The sequence below is a fragment of the Canis lupus genome, chromosome 1 (genome assembly GCF_011100685.1).
Source record: "Canis lupus familiaris isolate Mischka breed German Shepherd chromosome 1, alternate assembly UU_Cfam_GSD_1.0, whole genome shotgun sequence".
Classification (NCBI taxonomy): Eukaryota; Metazoa; Chordata; class Mammalia; order Carnivora; family Canidae; genus Canis; species Canis lupus.
In genome coordinates, this window is record NC_049222.1 from 3,296,497 (window position 1) to 3,315,600 (window position 19,104).

The 19,104-nt window shown below is 50.7% G+C and overlaps 1 protein-coding gene across 14 annotated transcripts in view; it reads left to right on the plus strand.

Annotated features, from left to right (window-relative positions):
• Nucleotides 1–19,104, plus strand: part of ZNF516 (zinc finger protein 516) — a 124,595-nt gene that overhangs the window by 49,144 nt on the left and 56,347 nt on the right. For all 14 annotated transcript variants that reach the window (XM_038525749.1, XM_038525754.1, XM_038525755.1 and 11 more), the window contains one exon: nucleotides 322–2,254. In XM_038525749.1, the coding sequence (XP_038381677.1) occupies nucleotides 496–2,254 (1,759 nt within the window). In that variant the 5' untranslated portion in view covers nucleotides 322–495. The remainder of the gene's footprint in view (nucleotides 1–321; nucleotides 2,255–19,104) is intronic.

A 19,104-nucleotide genomic window follows, 5' to 3' on the forward strand; every position in this document is an offset into this window, starting at 1 on the left:
TGTGTTTCTCACCCTCTCCCTGCCAATGTTACTCATTCTGTCTCTCCTTAAAGACTTGATATCTTTTTTCAGAAATACTATTTTAGGGTGCAATCATGTACAATTATTTAATGATTTAGCGCACACTTATCAATAACTGTTTAATTATTGATCTTGTAGAGGAAAGCAGCTGCGTGCACATCTATTTGAATTTGTGTTGATGTCTTCTTTGGACTGGATCGCTATCTTTCAGGAGCCCCCATCACTCCCTGTGGATGTTACTGGGTCCCTGTTTCGGGGGGAAACCTTGTTCCTAAGATCTCTGTGTCTTTTCTGTTTTAGGTGCTCTCTGCTGCTTGCCATGCTTTCAAGGTAGGATACACGGGCTGTCCTGGCAGGTGCGTCTCTGCAGCTGGGAAGCAGGAGCCTCATCTGAAGATGGAGAGATAAGACGTTGTCTGGCAGGCTCGCGTGACAGAAAGTGCCCACCCCGGCCGGGGAGCCCGTGTCCTGGAGATGGATCGCAACCGAGAGGCTGAGGTGGAGCTGAGAAGGGGCCCGAGCCCCAGCAGGGCCAGCAGGAGCCCCGAGGTGGACGGAGACAAGGCCATGAGCCACAGCTGCTGCATCTGTGGCAAGAGCTTCCCCTTCCAGAGCTCTCTGTCTCAGCACATGCGCAAGCACACCGGGGAAAAGCCCTACAAGTGTCCCTACTGCGACCACAGGGCTTCCCAGAAGGGCAACCTGAAGATCCATATCCGCAGCCACCGCACGGGCACTCTGATCCAGGGCCACGAGCCAGAGGCTGGTGAGATGCGCGTGTCTGAGGGCCTGGACGGCTGCACCAGCCCTACCAAGAGCAGTTCAGCCTGCAACAAGATCCTGAACGGGGCCACCCAGCTGGACGACAGCAAGATCCTGCTGAGGAGCAGCAAGAAGGAGGCTGAGGGGGCTGTCTGTGTCCCAGAGGAGGGCAAGGTGGCAGCCCAGTGCTCCTTCTGCAAGTGCAAGTTTGAGCGGAAGAAGGACCTGGAGCAGCACGTGCACCAGGCTCACAAGCCATTCAGGTGCAGGCTGTGCAGCTACATGACCCTGAGGGAGGAGTCCCTGCTGAGCCACATCGACAGGGACCACATCACAGCGCAGGGGCCCAGCGGCACTGAGGCCTACGTGGAGAACGGCAAGCCCGAGCTCACCCCCGGCGAGTTTCCTTGTGAGGTGTGTGGCCAGGCCTTCAGCCAGACCTGGTTCCTCAAGGCCCACATGAAGAAGCACAGAGGCTCCTTCGACCATGGCTGCCACATCTGTGGCCGGAGATTCAAAGAGCCGTGGTTCCTCAAGAACCACATGAAGGCACACGGCCCCAAGACAGGCAGCAAGAACAAGCCCAAGAGCGAGCTGGACCCCATAGCCACCATCAACAACGTGGTGCAGGAAGAGATGATTGTGGCCGGCCTGTCCCTTTACGAAGTCTGCACCAAGTGTGGGAACCTGTTTACAAACCTGGACAGCTTGAACGCGCACAACGCCATCCACCGCCGGGTGGAGGCCGGCCGGACGCGGGCCCCGGCCGGGGAGGGCGCGGCCCAGGGTGGCCCCCCGGACTCCCAGCAGCTGTTCCTCCAGTGCCTGAACCTGCGGCCCGCCGTGGCCAGTGTGCCTGCCCGCGGGCAGGCGGGGCGGCGTGTGGCCGAGCTGGACCCAGTCAACAGCTACCAGGCCTGGCAGCTGGCCACGCGGGGCAAGGTGGCCGAGCCGGCCGAGTACCTCAAGTACGGGGCGTGGGACGAGGCGTTGGCCGGGGACGTGGCCTTCGACAAGGAGCGGCGCGAGTACATCTTGGTGAGCCAGGAGAAGCGCAAGCGCGAGCCCGAGCCTGGCGCACCGGGGCCCCCGCGCAAGCGAGCGGGTGCGCCCGGGGACCCCACGCCTGGGCCCCTGGACCCCAGGCCTGCCGCGCGCCCCAGCCGCCGCGCCGCCGCCCCCGCAGGCCACGGCAAGTCGTCCGAGTGCTTCGAGTGCGGCAAGATCTTCCGCACCTACCACCAGATGGTGCTGCACTCCCGGGTGCACCGGCGCGCGCGCCGAGACCGCGATGGCCCTGGGGACCGCGCACCCCGTGCGCGCTGCGGCTCGCTCAGCGAGGGCGACTCGGCCTCGCAGCCCAGCAGCCCGGGCTCGGCCTGTGGTGCTGCCGCCGACTCCCCGGGCTTGGGCCTGGCCGACGAGGCTGCGGATGAGAGCGGAGAGGAGGGTGCAGCCGACCCCGCACCAGGTGAGCGTGGGCGCCTGGGTGGCTGGCTGGGTTCAGGGAGCTCTGCACCCAGGCGACCCCATGTCGGGATGGCCCAGAGCCCGGGCATCCCAGGCCCAGGAGCCCGGCATTCAGGCAGCACAGGTCCAGGGAGCCCTGTGCCCTGGTCCCCCTTCCCAAAGTGTCCCCAAACCCAGGGAGGTCAGGTGCCCAGGTAACACGTGCCTAAGTTATGCAGGCTCGGTGGCTCTCTGACCCGGTAGTCCTGGCACTCGCATAACCCAGGCCCAGGTAGTGGGGGCTCAGTCCTGCACCCTCGGGGCCTGGTTTCCCATAGCAGTCTCATATCTGGGTAGACTCTGCACCCAGGTAACGCTGTGCTTGGATAACCCTTGCCTGGGTTTCCCAGGCCCAGGTGGCCCCACAACCCAGCCATTACGTAGCTAGTGTATTCTTAGAGTTAGGCTGGTGGGTACAGACACAGGTGCCTGTCAGCTCCACTTCAGGCTCCTTTCTTGCTAATTTGCCCGTATGTGTTCACATTAATTAGCACCTTTGGCCTGTTGAATTAATGGTTTCTCTGGGGCATCAGCCATTTCTGAGCAAAGAACAGGTGATGGGACACCTCCATGCATAGTCCAGAGCCTGCTCCCTCACCATGTGGCATGTGCATGCATGTACACATACACACTTTGCTCTTCTCTTTTGCACCAGACAGCTGAGTAAAAGAGTAACTTCAGATTGGTGTGCAGTTATAATTAATCTCCTTGGATTCAACTAGCCCTGTGGGTTTAGAGATGGCTCATTGGAACAGATGACTTTCCAAAGAGTAGCTATGTAAATATTTAAAGATGCTTGGCTGACTTTGTTTTCATCATTTTCCTAGTTTTTATAAATCTTAAGCGTTTTGATATTTTATTCATTATTTTTTAGGAGAAGGTGATGTTCCAGTTAGAGAACTTAGACCTTTCTCTGCATAACTGAGACTGTTCCTCTCTTCTCCCTGGAAACTGGTTCATGGATGTTGCTTTTACCTGAAAGGCCAGGGATGTAGAAAGTCAAGTGCTTCAGAAGGGCTATTTTATATTCTCTAGTGAGGAACATGACCCTAGTGCATTTCTCCAAGACAAAACACAAATCTGCGTCATTTTTTCCTTATTAGATTTAGCCATTTTTCTGGAACAGAGTTTACTGTGGGTTTATACAGTGTATTATGTGAGAGTCTATTACACTCAAATTATATTGAGTCAATAAAAGTGTACAAGAAAGTTGTTTGTCTAATCCCGTAGAGAAGCCTCTGCTGAACCCGCACCTCCATCTTATCAGCATCCGTATAGATAACTGAACAGTAACACATTATGCCCTGACCCTTGTTTCCCATTTCCTTTCTTACTCATTAACCGTGGGAAGGAGCAGGAGAATACACTACTCTCTGAAAATGCAGTGCTCATTCTGTGATTCTTGGAACAGTTTGTCATGTAAAGTCTGGCAAACCCAATCGCGACCTTTCGTTTGCATTTTTGAAGAGTAATTCTTGGTTTTTCTCTTTAAAAATTTTGATAATGATAGATTTTACTGATGATATTCCAATAATACTATGTTTTTTTGGAGCACACTAAACCTTTTTTTTTCCCGGAAGATAAATATTTTTAATATTTGGAAAAGCTCTTGAGCCTTTCCCTCATCTGTCATGGTGGTGGTCAAATAATTAATAATCTGATTCCGTAGTGCTTTGAAAATCATGATGCTGGAAAGATCAAATGATTTTCTTTCACTCTACGTTGGAATTTACTTTTTTTCATTTCAGCTTCATTGAGATAATCATTTACCTCTTAACGAGATTGTATGTCTTTTCTCTGTGTGATCTGCTTTTTGAGAAACTTGATACATCACGTTTCTGTAATAAGTGCCTGTATCCTAGTGGAGTTCAACAAGTTGACAGTAGAATCAACAGACTACTGTAGATCATCCAGCGGCTAGAGAAGGAAGTTTATGTCATGACAATGGCGTAAAGTGTTGAAGAACATGTGAGTCCACATTGGGTACCTTTCGTGACTCTGAAGGATAGAATCTTACTGTCTAAAACCACCGACTTTCCAAGCTCAGCAGGCCCTTAACTGGTCTAGCGTGGGCATTAACCGCTGCTTCCTAGACGTTTTTAAGGAGAGAGATGCACTTTGCATGTATGTAACACCCCACAGACACTCCCATTTGCAGGGTTTGGCTAAGGACTTTGGGAAAGTAAATGAGTATTTTGAATCCTCTGTTGCAATCTGCGGCGTGCCTTTGCTATTACTAAACGATGCCTTAGATCTTTACACATGGAGGCAAAACTTAAAATTCTTAGGGAATTTTGATGGGATAGCTAGTGAAAACTGGTAGATGAAATACGTGGAAGTTGAGAACAAAACACCACTCATTCCCATAAGAATCATCAGGCTTCTGGGGGAAGCAAGGTTGACATTAGAATTCTATCTTTGTGACCCTTTTTAGCAATTCCCCATCATGCCCTAATTTTACCCAAAGGTTTCATGACATCTAGGAATGGATTCAAATGCTGCTTTTGGCTCTAGAGAAGCTTTGCATTATCAGATTAATTAAAGATACCTTTTTTTTTTTTTTTCCATGAAACATTCTTTGTCGAGTATTACCGTGTGCTTGTTTGGAAAGCTCCAATTGTTACATGCTTTTATTTCCACAGAAAACCGGGTCCCAGCAGCCCCCTTTACGGACCAAAAATGGTAGAAGAACAAACTTATGAATAAAATTACATCAGATATAAAATTATTGAGTTAGATTTCAATCCTCCACCAAGAAGTGACGTGGCACTGATGGAAAGGACACTTTTTGGAGCTCATGAAAAAAATAAAACCTTTCAATTAGGGAAGAAGAGCTTTAGAAGGGTGTGTAATTCTGTGTAATTCAAGTTTATAAAAATGAACATTTCCAAACACAAAACAGAGTCAGGGTGCTTTGAGGTCATCATGAGGACCAGGAGTGTTACTTTATAAGTAAATAAGCCACAGCAGAATTCTGCTCAGGAAGCAGGTGGGTAACTTAGGAATGATGGACTCTTGTGGGCTTGTCAAGAGGTCGGTTCACCACCTGTGCCATCGTAAGAAGCACCTTTGCGTGGCCTGGCTAGTCTCGGCCATCACAGGTGTTTCAACCTGCCTTTGGGCAAAATGCTGAGGACTTCTTTCCTATCGTCTATCTGCATATTGTTTCTACAAAAGTCACTTATGGGACTACCCAGGTTTTGCCCATTTCTTGTTATTCTGAACTCTGCTATCACATCAAATCCATGTTCTGTTGCGCCTGCTTACTACATTTTTGGATGCTCAGGGCAACATAATCGATAGTAAAACCACAAGTTTTAGATAAAGTCCTATGAAAGCGCAAATACTTGTTTCTGACCCATAAAAATGTCAAGCCCTGCTCAGCCTGATAGAGCAACAAGTTCTTAGAGCAAGTGCCACAATGTTATATGCAGTTTGAAGAATTAGGGAGAGAGTTTCCAGAATGAAGCCACATCATCAGGGAATGGAAAGACAGAGGAAGAAATGGATTTGCTTCAGAAAGCCCCCATCTGCCTGGCTTTCTCTGCTTGTTGCCCCCTCAGGCCAACAGCCTTGTATGTCAGGGCTCATCTTCTTCCCATCCCACAATTGAAGGAAGACCGCCATCTTTTAACCATGAAATAGTAGTTAAGTACAGGCCTTGAGACTGACTAGTGGTCCAAGGAGTGCCCAGCACGATTATGCAGCTGGTACACAGGGTAACAACCATCCTGCTATTCAGAGCAAGAGCAGTCATTAGAACAGCTCAGGGAGAGAGTGTTCCCATCCTGTTCATCCATCAGAGCAGGATTTAGGGTGAATCTCGCTAACAGAGGCCGACATGGATATGGGGTGTGCCAGTGAGGGGTGTCTGTGCATGGCCACGGGGTCTGCTGACCTGGGAAGTGTTCATTAATACCTACTCTTTGAGTTTGCTTCAGTGTCGAGCAGAAGGAGCTCTGCAGGATGCTCTGTCCCCACTGTGCTTCTGGCCAGTGCACCTTGGATGTGTGTCCTGAGTGGCAGAGTCAGCCCTGCGTGGCGGCTCCATGCAGAGGGGGTGAGTGCGTGGGCCCCTCACAGAGGCTAACCATGGTACAGTAAGTCCAGGGCTTGTGGAGGGAGGGGACAAAGCCAGTGGGGTGGGATGGGGCAGCCCCAGGTGCAGGCAGGAGGCCACAGGTTGTGGTTGACCTGGGGAAGGAGAGCATGCACATTGGGGGACAGGTCCAGCCACGCACCAAAGCGCTGCTGGACGGGGCGATGGCAGGTGGTACTTCTGATGAGGGGCCTGGGTGGTTGGGCGCATTGGTTACAGATGAGCTCGTGGAACTGGGAGCAGCAAACCTCTAAGGGCCAGCTCTCCAGTTACCAGGCGGGTCACCTAGCCTCCCTTTGTCCAGTGTCTCCCTTGTGCTGGCCACATGGAGGCCATTGCCTGCAACATCTGATAAATGTCCCCCCCACAGACTGCTGACGGCTCAGGAAGTGCCCTCGTGGCACGCTGTGACACTGGCGGCAGGTGCCAGACTGTCATGTGCAAGGTGCTCTCCGCTGTGTGGCTCGAGCCAGGCCTGCCGCGGCTCCTCCTGAGGCCTTGTTCCCCACCCCCCCACAGTGCCATGTAAGCTAGAGAGCAGCACCACAGTGGGGTCTGCTGAGAGTTGATTCCAGTGTCCTGGGAGCCGGAGGTGACAGATAAGCAGGTCTGGTCCCAGTTACAGGAGAGCCGTGCAAGGAAGTAGTTCTTATCAGTTTTAGGCCATCATGAACACTGAGTTGGAAACCCTCATATTAATGTCTTATTTAGTATAAAAATGCAGTGAAGGGCTTTAAGAAAGCTGTTCAGATGTACATGGCAGTGGGAAGCAGAAGGCCTTGTGGTTTTAGCCTGTGTCTTAGCAACCAGAAACCACTGTGTGTCTGCGCTGCATGCGTGTACCTGTGAGGGTAATTGTTCACATGGCACCCAGCACCCTGGCTCGCTTTCTGAGTTATCGGAGGATGATTGAATTACAATGAGAATAGTGTCTTTTGAGTATGTTTTCTTCTGTTTTGATTCATCTTCAGACATTGGTATCTATGCATGGCATGCATGCTAATATTTGCTGGAGCAGAATGCTGCATTCCCTGACCTTCCAGAATGAATTTATTATAGAAAGGCATCAGACTCTAGAGATTATACTCTGGGGTTTTCTTCCTATCGCTGAGAGACAGCGTAACTGGATAGACATACCCGGTATCATGAAACAAACACCGCACAAACATTTGGATTTGCTAGCATAATTCAAACACTTGACTCTCTCTCTCTCTCTTACTTTTTGACACAAGACAGATTACAGGATTTTAGAGCTGAAAGGGAACAAGAGGTGTTTCGTCTGTCCCCATTTTATCAGGGTGGGAACTGAGCTACAAGGCAGTACCCTGATTTGCCGGGAGCTGTGAGGTGTCGTTGCAGAAGACAGCACGGTGGCAGATGCCGGGTAGGAATTCACCGTTTGCACAGAGGAGTGGTGTGCGGTCGTGGTCTGCTCTTGAGCATCCAATCTCCTGGCAGTAGTGTGGGGTGTGTGGTCCAGCCCCCTGCCCTTGGGCTGTCCCTGCCATGTCCTCTGCTGCCTGGCTTGTTGTGGGCATCCTGTGGACACATCTCATGTTGGGACTTGAGTCAGACCAGAGTCAGGGGCCACAGCACCAGCTTCCAGCCTGGGAAGTCCCTGTCCTGCTCGTTTGTTGCTGAGGCATGGGAGGGCTTGGACCCCGTGCAGGCCCCAGATCTCCAGTCTACACTGAGGCTGGCTCGGATCCCTGTGTGGGGCTTTGGATCCCAGTCTACACTGAGGCTGGCTCAGACCTTGTGCATATATGGATCCCCAGTCTACACTGAGGCTGGCTCAGACCCCCTGCAGTTCTGGATCTCCAGTCTCCACTGGGGAGGGACACGGTGGAGGTTGCCGTGCTGCATTGTGCGGAAGCTGAGCTGCTTGGAGGCAGGGAGCTGGTTCCATCTGTCCCCTGGGAGCCTGCCGGCGCCCTGCGTGGGTGTCCTCTAAGGGCACAATGAACGATGTTCCCATGTTCTGGTGAAAACACATGCCATGTCTACAGAGAGTCTCATTTGACATGTGACCACTTTCCAGCCTTTGCGCCTCTGCATCTGTCCTCTGTTGTGTGACCCTTGCCCTACCAGGTGTAGCTTCTCTCATTTTGCCGTGGGGACGATGCTGGCTCTGGTTTTCGGCTCCGTCCGGGTTCTAGTGTCACTGGTGCCGTTTTGTCACCAAGAGGAGCTGTTGGTCTTTTCCGGTTCACACTTGAGATATCAGAGCTCCTGTTTGTGGGTCTTATCCAGCAGCAGGTTGGTTCTTCCGCCCTGGTCCTGGGAGATGCGGTGGGGCATGCGAAGGCATGGATTGCACCCGGTCTGGAGGTGTCTGCAGAATAGGTTCCATTGATTCGGCTTCTGGAAAATCAGCCTTTGCTAGTTGGGGTGGGGGTGATTCCTGGTCAGCTCTGCAGGAGGGTGGCCCTGTTCACCAGGTGGGGGGAGGGCACAGCACCTGCTGAAGATGTGGCCTGTCTCAGCGCTGTCCTAGACACGGCCAGGCCTTCCTGTGTCTGCACACCTGCTGTGTGTGTGATGATGGCAGTTCCCCTGCAGCAGTGATGTGGCACCTGTACCTGTGTCCACTTCTTCACACTGCTACCAGGTACTTGCTGGAAGCACAGATGAGGTGGAAGACTCCGCTCCTTACGCGGCCCTTCTGGGACCACAGCCATAGCCTTGACTAGCTGCCACTGTTGCATCTTTGCTGCACCCCGAATGCCTTGTCCAGAACCCCCCACCTGCCCTGTGCGGCCTGAGCATGCCCTGGATCTGGAAACCCATCCCTGCCACGTTGGCCAGTCCCAAGGTCCCTGCTGGATCACCTTGTTGCTGCACGCATCATTTCCGGCAGGGTGACTGCTCCCGCTCTGTCCCTAGAACTTCTGTTTCAGTTCCACGGGTGTTTGTCCTGTGCCACACAGTGTCCTCGTGTCCCGTGTCTGTCATTGAGTGGTGATCTCACAGAGGACAAAGCTTCACCTTGTTGGCCCTGCCAGCCCCGTGTGGCTTGTGCTGTGGCTGGCGCTGCACTGGGACAGCTTGTCTTTGGTTTGCATCGAGCCACGCTGAGACACGTCTCCCTCAGGGAGAGTTTGCGTGGGAGCAGTGCGCTCACTGGCTTCTAGGTGCCACAAGGTCACTGATAGCGGCTGGACTGCCGACTGGAAGGCTCAGGTGAGAGCAAATATTCACACGAATGAGTATGTGCCTCCAAGATTTTTAGCTGTGTGGATGTGGACTGGCAGTGTGGCCTCTTGGGGTGGCAGGAGCGCGCTACGTCTGGCCTTTCCCGCCAGCATCAGACTTGGGGTCGGGACTTGGGAATTTGCCTGCCTCAGAGCTCTGGCCCTCCTGTCCCAGGTGGTGGCTGGTGTCCGGGGCATCGCTGCTGCGCTCGGGGAGCAGAAGCGGGCAGGGCCTGTCCGGTCCCTAGCACCCGAGGACACACAGCCTGTGCTCCCCCAGTCCTGGCACAGCTCGTGGCTGGTGTGTCGGGAAGCAGTGACCAAGGTCACTGTGCGGTCCCCACCTCCCTGCCTTGAGTCCCCAGCGGTTGCTACTCAGCACAGGTGGAGGGCATGGCGCCCTTGGCCTCGCCCCTCCCAGAGCCATGCTGCGTGTGCAGGTGGCAGGCGGTCAGAATGTCATTCAGGTGGATGGCCCGGGACCAGCAGGACCCTCCTGATCTGGACGGCCCAGAGCACCCCACCCTGGTGGTGGCCCTCCCTGTGGGCCACATTCCTCCCCACCCCGCAGCGGCGGCTTGGTGGGCCTTCTCCTCGGCGGGCCTGTGCGTGGCGGGCACACTGAATTATTCAGTGAGTTTAGACTCTTTTTTTCAAGCATTTAGCCTTTATTTGGTCAGTGTTTTTGCTGTGTGCCCATCTCTGGCACAGATTCTTAATGTTTCATTTATAAGTTTTTTTTTTTCTTTTTGACGTTTCTTAATGTGCATGTGCTAGACCTAATCCTAATCTGAGGCCAGTTCTTGGTGAAACCTTCATAGGCTGCTGATAGGATCAGTATTTGCATACACGATTTGCATAAGCCTTTGCGTGTTCAGACAGATTGTGGTTTTAGATCTGTATTTTACTAGAATTGAAAGGTGAGGCGTGGTCTTCTCCAGAGAAAGGTTAGAAGGTCACAGTTTCCTTTTCTTTTTAGAGTCTTGCCTGATTCTGTGAGAGGCCAGTGCAGCCCTCTCCCATTTTGCAGGATGTCTCACCTTCTGTTTTATTTACAAAGGCAGACGTTGATTTGAGACAAGTATTTTCACAGATTAGTAAAGACATTTGGGCTGATTGCAAGCTGCCAAATACATTCTTGTAAAAGTGTGCCAGAGCGGAGTCTTACTCCGAGTCTTCCTTCTGACTACAGAATAATTACTTTCAGCACCGTGAGTAACCTGTTCCAAATTTACCATGATTGTCGTTATCATTGGTGACCTCACAGGTTATTGAGATCTCTCCTCTAAAATGATCACTGAGTGGTCCCCTCTGGTGTGGCAGCTGTCCCGTAGAGAATCTGCTGTGTGCTCAGATGTGGCTCTTGACACCTGCCGAAGGGCATCAGCTTCCTTCCAGGTAGTCAGATCGTGTTGTTCCTGTGCATGAGCATCCTGCAGTAGATTCCTGGGTGAGCATCATTGGAATAGTTCGTTAATTGGGTTGGACACCTGGAGGACGTTGTTTGTGATGTTGAAATGATGATCATTTCTAGTTTTCACTTCAAGTTACCGTAGTTCGTTGATATGAGACTCATCTATAATATTGCTGGTTTTTAACACGATGACTGCACGACTTATGGGATATAATCTACTACAAGCGGGTTTGGTATCAGATTAGAAATTGGTAGTAGTGGGGTGGATGGAACATCTCCATTTTAAAGAAATATCAGGTACTGTGTTTTCGAAAATGACAAAGTATGGTTGAAGAGATCCATGAGGTTGAAAGGGAGGCATAACCTTTTATCATAAACCTCCTGTATTGGTGGGGAGGATTCGATGAGAATCTCAGAAAGCAGTTCAATGTGTCACCAAAATATGACTTGCCAAATTCCTGCTTTTTAAGCGTTAAAGGCATTGCAAAGTTCTGACAGGAGATTTTTGGGATATATGAACATGAAGGTTCTGGACAGGTTGTATGCACAGTGTCTGCAGTTTCCATGGTGATAAGCCTACACACCACTTAGAAACAAATTCTTGATATTGTTTTGAAACCCAGTTACAAAAGGGCATCGTGCTTGCAAGTTAGTTGTGAATAGATAAAATTGCTTCCGCAGAACTGCCTTGCAAGCTGGACAGCACTTGGCAGACATTAGAGTCTTGTACCTTCTAAATCGCCCCTGTTCTGAATATATCTTTCCATTCTAGATCAGAATTCCTTCCTGCCTTCCTGCCTTCCTTCATCTTTCTCTTCCTCTTTCTCCTTTTTCTCTTTTCATTTATTTTCTCCTCACATTTTGAGTTAAAGATCTTTACCTTTGAATTTTAAGATCTAATGAGGGGGGTTTCTGTGGATATTCGTAAGAGTTTTCAGAGCTATGCCATGCCTGGGAGCTGGGTGGAGATGAGGCCCTGGTGGTGACTTCCTGTCACCCCCTGGTCCAGCACCACCCACCCACCTCACAGCTGGCCCCTGGTCACTGTCTCCCCTTCCCGTTCAGCCTCTGTGCCCCTCCTTTCCCTCCTCTTCCATTCAGAATGATCAAAGGCAGTGTGGAAACAGGGCATCATGTAACAGCAAATGCCTAGCACACATGGTAGGTTATGATGTTGGGGAGCAGTAGGTCTGATCTCGGAGGACACCCGTGCTTGCCTTCTTTGTTCTGCCCTGAGGCCAGACACAGAATCCCAGATGGTGGTCATCCTAGGAAAACCAGGAATGGAGCGCCCTGTGAGCCTCCTCCTGGGAAAGCCCAGTCCCTCTATACCGGCTGCAGCGTGAACCTGTGGTATCTCAGCTCCTGCTGCTGCCTTGGTGCGGACAGGGCAAGGCTAGGGGCCCTGGACCTGGTTTTCTTGCCTTAGGACTTCACACCCCCCTGCTGCCCAGGCTGCCTCCCTGGGACAGTGCTGGGAGGTGGAGGAGAAGGAGCCAGACCGTACTGGGCCCATGCTGCTGATTTGAGTTCTGTTCCTTCTTCAGGAAACCGACAGGTTTGTTGGTTGCAAATAACCCACGTTGTCTGGGAGTGCACAGATGAGACATCCTCCTCCTCCACTGCTCCCCCTCACCTTCCAGAGAGACTTGGGTTTTGCCCTCTCTTGTCTTTCTAAATGTGCTTAAGTGTGTTAGTATATATGTGTATGTAGATTTTTCTTGTTTTGATACCTAAGAAGATTATCCTGTGTGTTTCATTCTAAAGCTTGCTCTTTCTGCATAGTCATGACTTGGAAATCATTCATGTCCATAAAGGTGTCTGCTTCACTTTTGAACTGCCTAAAAGTGGACCATGGTCATAATCTGTTTGCCTTTTGGTGGACATTCAAGTTCTTGCATTACACATAGTCCTGCAGTAAACCTGCTGGCAATGTGGATCCTTGAGCACGCTTAGGAGTTTCTCGAGACCGATTTCTTCATGAAATTGCTGGTTTGGGGGTTTTCATATTTTATATTTCAGTAGCTCCTGCCAGCTAGGTCATAGTAATCCTCACATCCACCAGCAGCTCACGAGCCTGGCCATTGTCCCCACCTTCCATAATGCCAGGTATTATAGATTTTCTACAGCTCCCTCTGTGAAAGATGGAAAATGTTATTTATTTTTTTATTGCTTTAATTTCCATCTTTCTGGCTTCTGGGGGGAGAGAGCGTGTTTTCATGTTTGCTGGCCATTTGCATTTCTTGTGTGATTTACCTGTTCATGCACTTTGTCCATTTTTATAATGTGATGTTTGCCCTTGTCTTATTAACAGGAACTCTGTACATCATGGAAATGAATCTTTCATTGTTAGCTTTACTTTCTGCTTACCTTGTTTGACTATATGAAGTCTTCTATCGTACAAGTTCTCAAAAGTCAGAACTGTTCATTTTTTCCTTGATGGTTTTTACACATGACTAGAAAGACATTCCCTGGCCTACTGTTAAAATATTTTCACTGAATAAAGTGAGTTTGCTTGATTCTATGTGCTTATTGCACATCACATGGATCCATGTGGAACTTTTGGTTGGTCCTGGGAGGCGTTTTAATTTTTTCCCTTATTGCTATTCTGTGTTTCCAATATAATTTATTCAGTCATCAGTCTTTATTTCTACTGATTTGAAATAGCGGCCTTAGCCTATGCAGATGTCCATGGGCCAGCAGCTTCACCCAAGCATTTGAAGGCTTGGTAAACCCAGCAGGTATAGGTGCTCGTCTTAAGATATGGATGCAGTAGCTGAGGTGTAGAGGTTCAGAGAGACTTTCTTAAGGTTGTACCAATAATACTCTTGAGGCCAGCCTGCAAGTCCCAGGTTGGTGCTCTGGCAGTGAGGGAAGGCGGGGAAGGGGTTTCCAGGAGGAGAGGATGGAGACATGTCCTGTGCGTCCTTGAGCTCTTCCTGGCCTGTCTTTGGCTCCTGGGCAGTCCCGACTTGTCCTGACCTTCGTCTTATAGCCATGCTCTCCTCCAGAGCCACCCAGCTGCAGCTGGGCCTTAAGCAGGGCCCAGGGGTGACATCTCAGCAGCCTGCTCAAGGAAGACGCAGGAGGGCCGCCGGGTCCTGCAGGTGGACCCTTGCACGTGCATACGGGACCTTCAGAGTCGCAGGGCATCCCAGAGGCCCCATTGCACTACAGCCTGTCACTGAGCACCTGTGGGTTGGGGCTCTGAAAGGTAATGGTCTCTCCTCCATTATCTGCGAATAGACTATTCTTATCAGTGAGAGAATGAGACTGTTCATAAATGACAAGTAATGTTTCTCTTCGTATGCAATGCTCAGATGTTTCCGTCAGCATTTACACATTTTGGACCGTGTGTCTTAACTCACACTGCGCTTCCTTGGAAGTAATTCATTCAGATGACATGTTTCCAATAAGAACAAGTCGGAGTTGCCAGGTTTAGTAGTAAACATAGAGGACACCTGTTAAATATGGGTTTGAGATAAGCAGCGAATGTTATTTTTTCAGTTTATGTGTGTCCCATGGAATATTTGAGACCTGCTTGTGCTAAAAATGACTCGTGTATCTGATATTCAGGCTACTTGGCTGGCCTGTGTTTCTTCTGCAGAGTGTCTCTGTGAGCCATCTCTTCTTCAGGCAGGATGCTATTTTCATGCATACAGGAAATGTCTAGTCTTGTTGCCCGGCCTACTTGTTGGTTGGTTCAAGCTTGTTGAGCAGCTCTCTGTTTGTTTACTACTAGACAGGGATGCTGGTTGCCACACACCAGTCAGTGTTCCAGGAATAATTAGCTGAGGAGAAGGAGAGGACCCCGTGGTAGGGCTTGCTCTCTTTCAGCAGTTTACACTTGTTGATGAATTAAGCACACGTTAGCGCTTGGGAGGGTCAGAACAGTGCTTGAAGAAATAAGGGATTCAGGAGCAAATAAAAATGAACCTCAGTCCATTGGCTCAATTCAGAAAAAAAAAAAGACAAACACGGTTGTGTCAAGTTTCTGGAATCAGGATGATCTGCCGTAGTTGAGTATGTGGTGTGGCGGGAAGGAGCATGGATGGCTGGAGTTTCCTCCTGGTGGCCAATGCCCTGAGGGATCATGCTGCAGGTGCCACTTCTCTGGTACAGGTGTCTGTCATCAGACTGGAAAGTTCTGTCGTGTTCGGAGTTTTGTAGGTGAGGTTTCGGTGCTGAGGCCCTGCTGGCACCCTCGTGTGGGTGCTGTTCATGGGCATGTCAGGGTCCCCGGGGTTGCCCAGGGGCTGTAGCCTTTCCCTGATTGTGGGAGGGTGTGTGTGTGTTGGCCAAGCTGCTGAAGGTCACAGGTGTTAACAAAAGACCCGAGCCCTCAACACAGAAACTCAGGGCCTCTCTCACTAATTCAAAATAAAGAGAGATCCTGAATCCTTTGTGTAGAGCATACTTGAGATGTGGAGGGATGCTTTGTGATCATGCTGGTACGCGATCTCTGGGCTGTGACTTTCAGAAGAAATAGCTAGCGAGTGGTCCCAGATGGACTCTCTCCTCCACAGAAGAAGAGGCAGTCCGTGTGCTGTGGTTTATTGGGCACATCTCTCTTCTGGTTCTAAATGGATTTTGTCTGCATATGTATGATCTATTTCTTTTTTTCTTTTAAAGATTTTTATTTATTTATTCATGGAAGACAGAGAGAGAGAGAGAGAGAGAGAGAGAGGCAGAGACATAGGCAGAGGGAGAAGCAGGCTCCATGCAGAGAGCCCGATGCGGGACTCGATCCCGGGTTTCCAGGATCATGCCCCGGGCTGCAGGCTGCGCTAAACCGCTGCACCACCGGGGCTGCCCTGTATGATCTATTTCTATTTAGCTTTGGTTTAAACAAATACTAAGTAAATATGCATGGAAAAACAAATCCACGGCAAGCCAGTCTCCCCTCGGGATTTCTTTGTTCCGTGTCCAGCCGTGGAGAGTCACTGACCTATTAGCCGTAGATTCCACGGCACAGATGATGACATTGCAAAAACCATAGGCTTCCTTTGTTCCTCTGGCCTCACAGAATATGCAGAGATCTTAGGTTCGTTTTAAAAGACGGGTCTGGGGATCCCTGGGTGGCGCAGCAGTTTGGCGCCTGCCTTTGGCCCAGGGCGCGATCCTGGAGACCCGGGATCGAATCCCACGTCGGGCTCCCGGTGCATGGAGCCTGCTTCTCCCTCTGCCTGTGTCTCTGCCTCTCTCGCTCTCTCTCTCTCTCTGTGACTATCATAAATAAATAAAATTAAAAAAAATAAAATAAAAGACGGGTCTGTAATTGAGATAGAAGGTGCGGGAACCTGGTGTTCCTTGGAGATGAGGCCTCACCTGAGTGCTGTCCAGGTGCCCTGTTGCCTGGACAGGTGTCCATGGTGGGGAGTGCCTGGCACTCTGTTCCCTCCCAGCCCTTGGTCCAGGAGCCTTTTCCCTTGGAACTTGTCAGGAAGCTCCCTGCGGTGGTTTCCTGGGGACTCATATGCCTCTCCTCTCATGGGAAGACAGTGTGGAGATGCTGTCGTGGGGTTGTGCTGCGAGCCACTGGTGTGAGGGCCCACTGTCCCTGAGCCTCCCCGGGGTCCTCTTGGGCATGTGGCACCCAGCAGCTCGATGGCAAGATAGTCGGAGAAGTCAGCAGGGTCTTGAGAGGTCATCTGGTCTATTCCATGAACCAATCCCAGAAATGAATTATCTGCACTATTTTTTTTTTTTTTTTTTTTAAGACTCATGCAGAAGAGCATCGCTCTAGTTGGTGGTTCTTCTCTGTTCTAGTTCATCACTTGTCATGTGTCACAGGCTAGGATTTCCTTCTCGTCTTTACTGCCTGCAGTGGGACCTGTTGTGGCCGGTCCCTTCAGTGGCAGAACTGGGAACAGGTGTCCCGCCTGCACCCCTGAGGTTGTCCCGCTTGTCCTTCTTGGCCCCCTGATCCTGCACCTTCTGCATCTCTGGTCTATCTGCCAAGTGTCCCCGGTCCCGTGTCTTTGCAATGCTCGGTGGCCTGTGCTCTTGCAGCCTCAGAACTGCCCCCACCTTAGTTATTTTAATTCGAGCTTGTGGGTGGTGTCACCATTGCCTTGACCAACATTTCTGAATCCCAGGCGACCAAGCAGAGCTGCTCCAGTCACGTGCTCTCAGGTTGGGCCCGCTTCTGTGTGTCCCCCACAGTCTGATGGCATGGACGGATAGTAGGGTCCTTCGGGCTGAGCCAGGTGGAGCCCCCCAGGCAGACAACACTGTCAAGGTGGTGGGGACGGGCTGTCTCCTGCTTCCCTTGGGGGACAGCACCGCCCCTGCCTTGGTGCGGGCACACTCTCCGTGTCTGCACCTGATGCTAAGTTAGCCTCCCCAAGTTCTAGGCAATGCCACCCAAAGCCGATTGGGCTTTATTAGCATCTATGGTAACTTGGCAGAGATTTGCCGGGGTTTACTTTAAATTGCTCACGTCCTCTTAGCTTGACTTAAAACGACCATAGTAATCATTAGTAGTCTGGTGTATTAATTGATTTTCAAGATTAAAAAGAAAAACCTTTGTCTTAAAATGGCCAACGTTCTGCAGTTTGGTGCACGCCTGGCACAGAGAAGCCTGTGGTGAGTTGGATGCTAGGCCCTTTGTGTAACTAAGATCTATGGAAATGTCTTCCCTGTGGAAAACTCTTCTTTTCTTTGAAACTATAACTTCTGTGGCACCATATATGCATTTTTAGTGTGAGTAAAATCACAGATATGTGAAGTGTTGCCAAAGTATAAACAATACCTGGTGCAACTTCAAGTACTTTCCATACCAGTGAGCAAGTGTCCTTGTTCCCGACGGTCCTGCACCATCTGGCTTGGCTGCTTCCAAGATACCAGCAGTTAGTGGTGTGGACCTGTGTGTCCCTGAGCCAGCTCTCGAGCAGTCCAGCAGGTTCTTCCTCTGGCATAGAGAGGGAACTCAGCCGGGGCACAGCTGGATCTGGTGGCCTGGAGTATGTTCAGGAACACACATCTGCTTCTTACACCCCCAAAGCCCTGACCCAGGATAGGCCGGCTTCGTGTCCACCACCCGCAGGTGCCTCTGACTTCCTGCTTGGACATGGGGACAGGTTGTCTGCATGGGGTGGCCAGGAGGGCAGCAACTGGATCTGGGGCCCCTCCTGTGTCTTTCAGTCTTGAGGATGACCTGAATGTCACCTGAAGCTGTGACTCCAGCTTCCTTTCCTGAACATTTTTTTTTTTTTAAGATTTATTTATTTATGACAGACATAGAGGCAGAGACACAGGGAGAGGGAGAAGCAGGCTCTCTACAGGGAGCTGGATGTGGGACTCGCTCCTGGGATCTGGGATCACTCCCTGAGCCAAAGGCAGGTGCTCAACCACTGAGCCACCCAGGGGTCCCAGATTGTGTTTAATTTTAGAGTGTGAGAGCAGATATGCAGAGGGAGGAGCAGAGGGGCAGGGAGAGAGAGGAGTAGGAAGGAATCTCCAGCAGACTCCTCAACGAGTGTGGAGCCCGACACAGGGCTCCATCCCATGACCCCAAGACCTTAACCTGAGCTGAGACCATGACCTGAGTAAAACCAAGAGCCAGATGTTGGACGGACTAGGCCACCCAGGCACTCGTTTCTGGAACTCCTTCCCAGTTGTCTTTCCTAAGACATTTCTGAGTCTTGGGCGGCTGTGCACGTGGTGGTGTTCGTGAGCAGAGCGTGGCTGACACGTGCTGTGCTGTGAGTGGGGAGCTGAGACCTCGTCCCTGTGAAAGGGGCTTTGGGCTGCCACGGGTGTCCACAGAATCCCGCCCTCTGTTCTCTGCTCTGTATCTCCCCTTGGGAATCACCTGAATTCAGGACTGTGTTTTGACTGTTAGTCATGTTTTCAAAGTGTTTCCAGGCTGTGGAAGCTCCCTTAATCTTTGGTGCTCTTGTGGCGTGAGAACCTGTCTACAGCTTCGTTGGGAACTTAACTACGAGATATAACATTTTCTGATAAAGAACCACATTTTTGGTTTTGGGTAACTAGCTTATAAATGCTTTCTTAAGAAAACAACGTAACACGTTCAGGAGGGGTAGCCACCCAGACATCTGAAAGCACAGTAAGGCACAGGAAGCTCAGACTTTATAGGCACC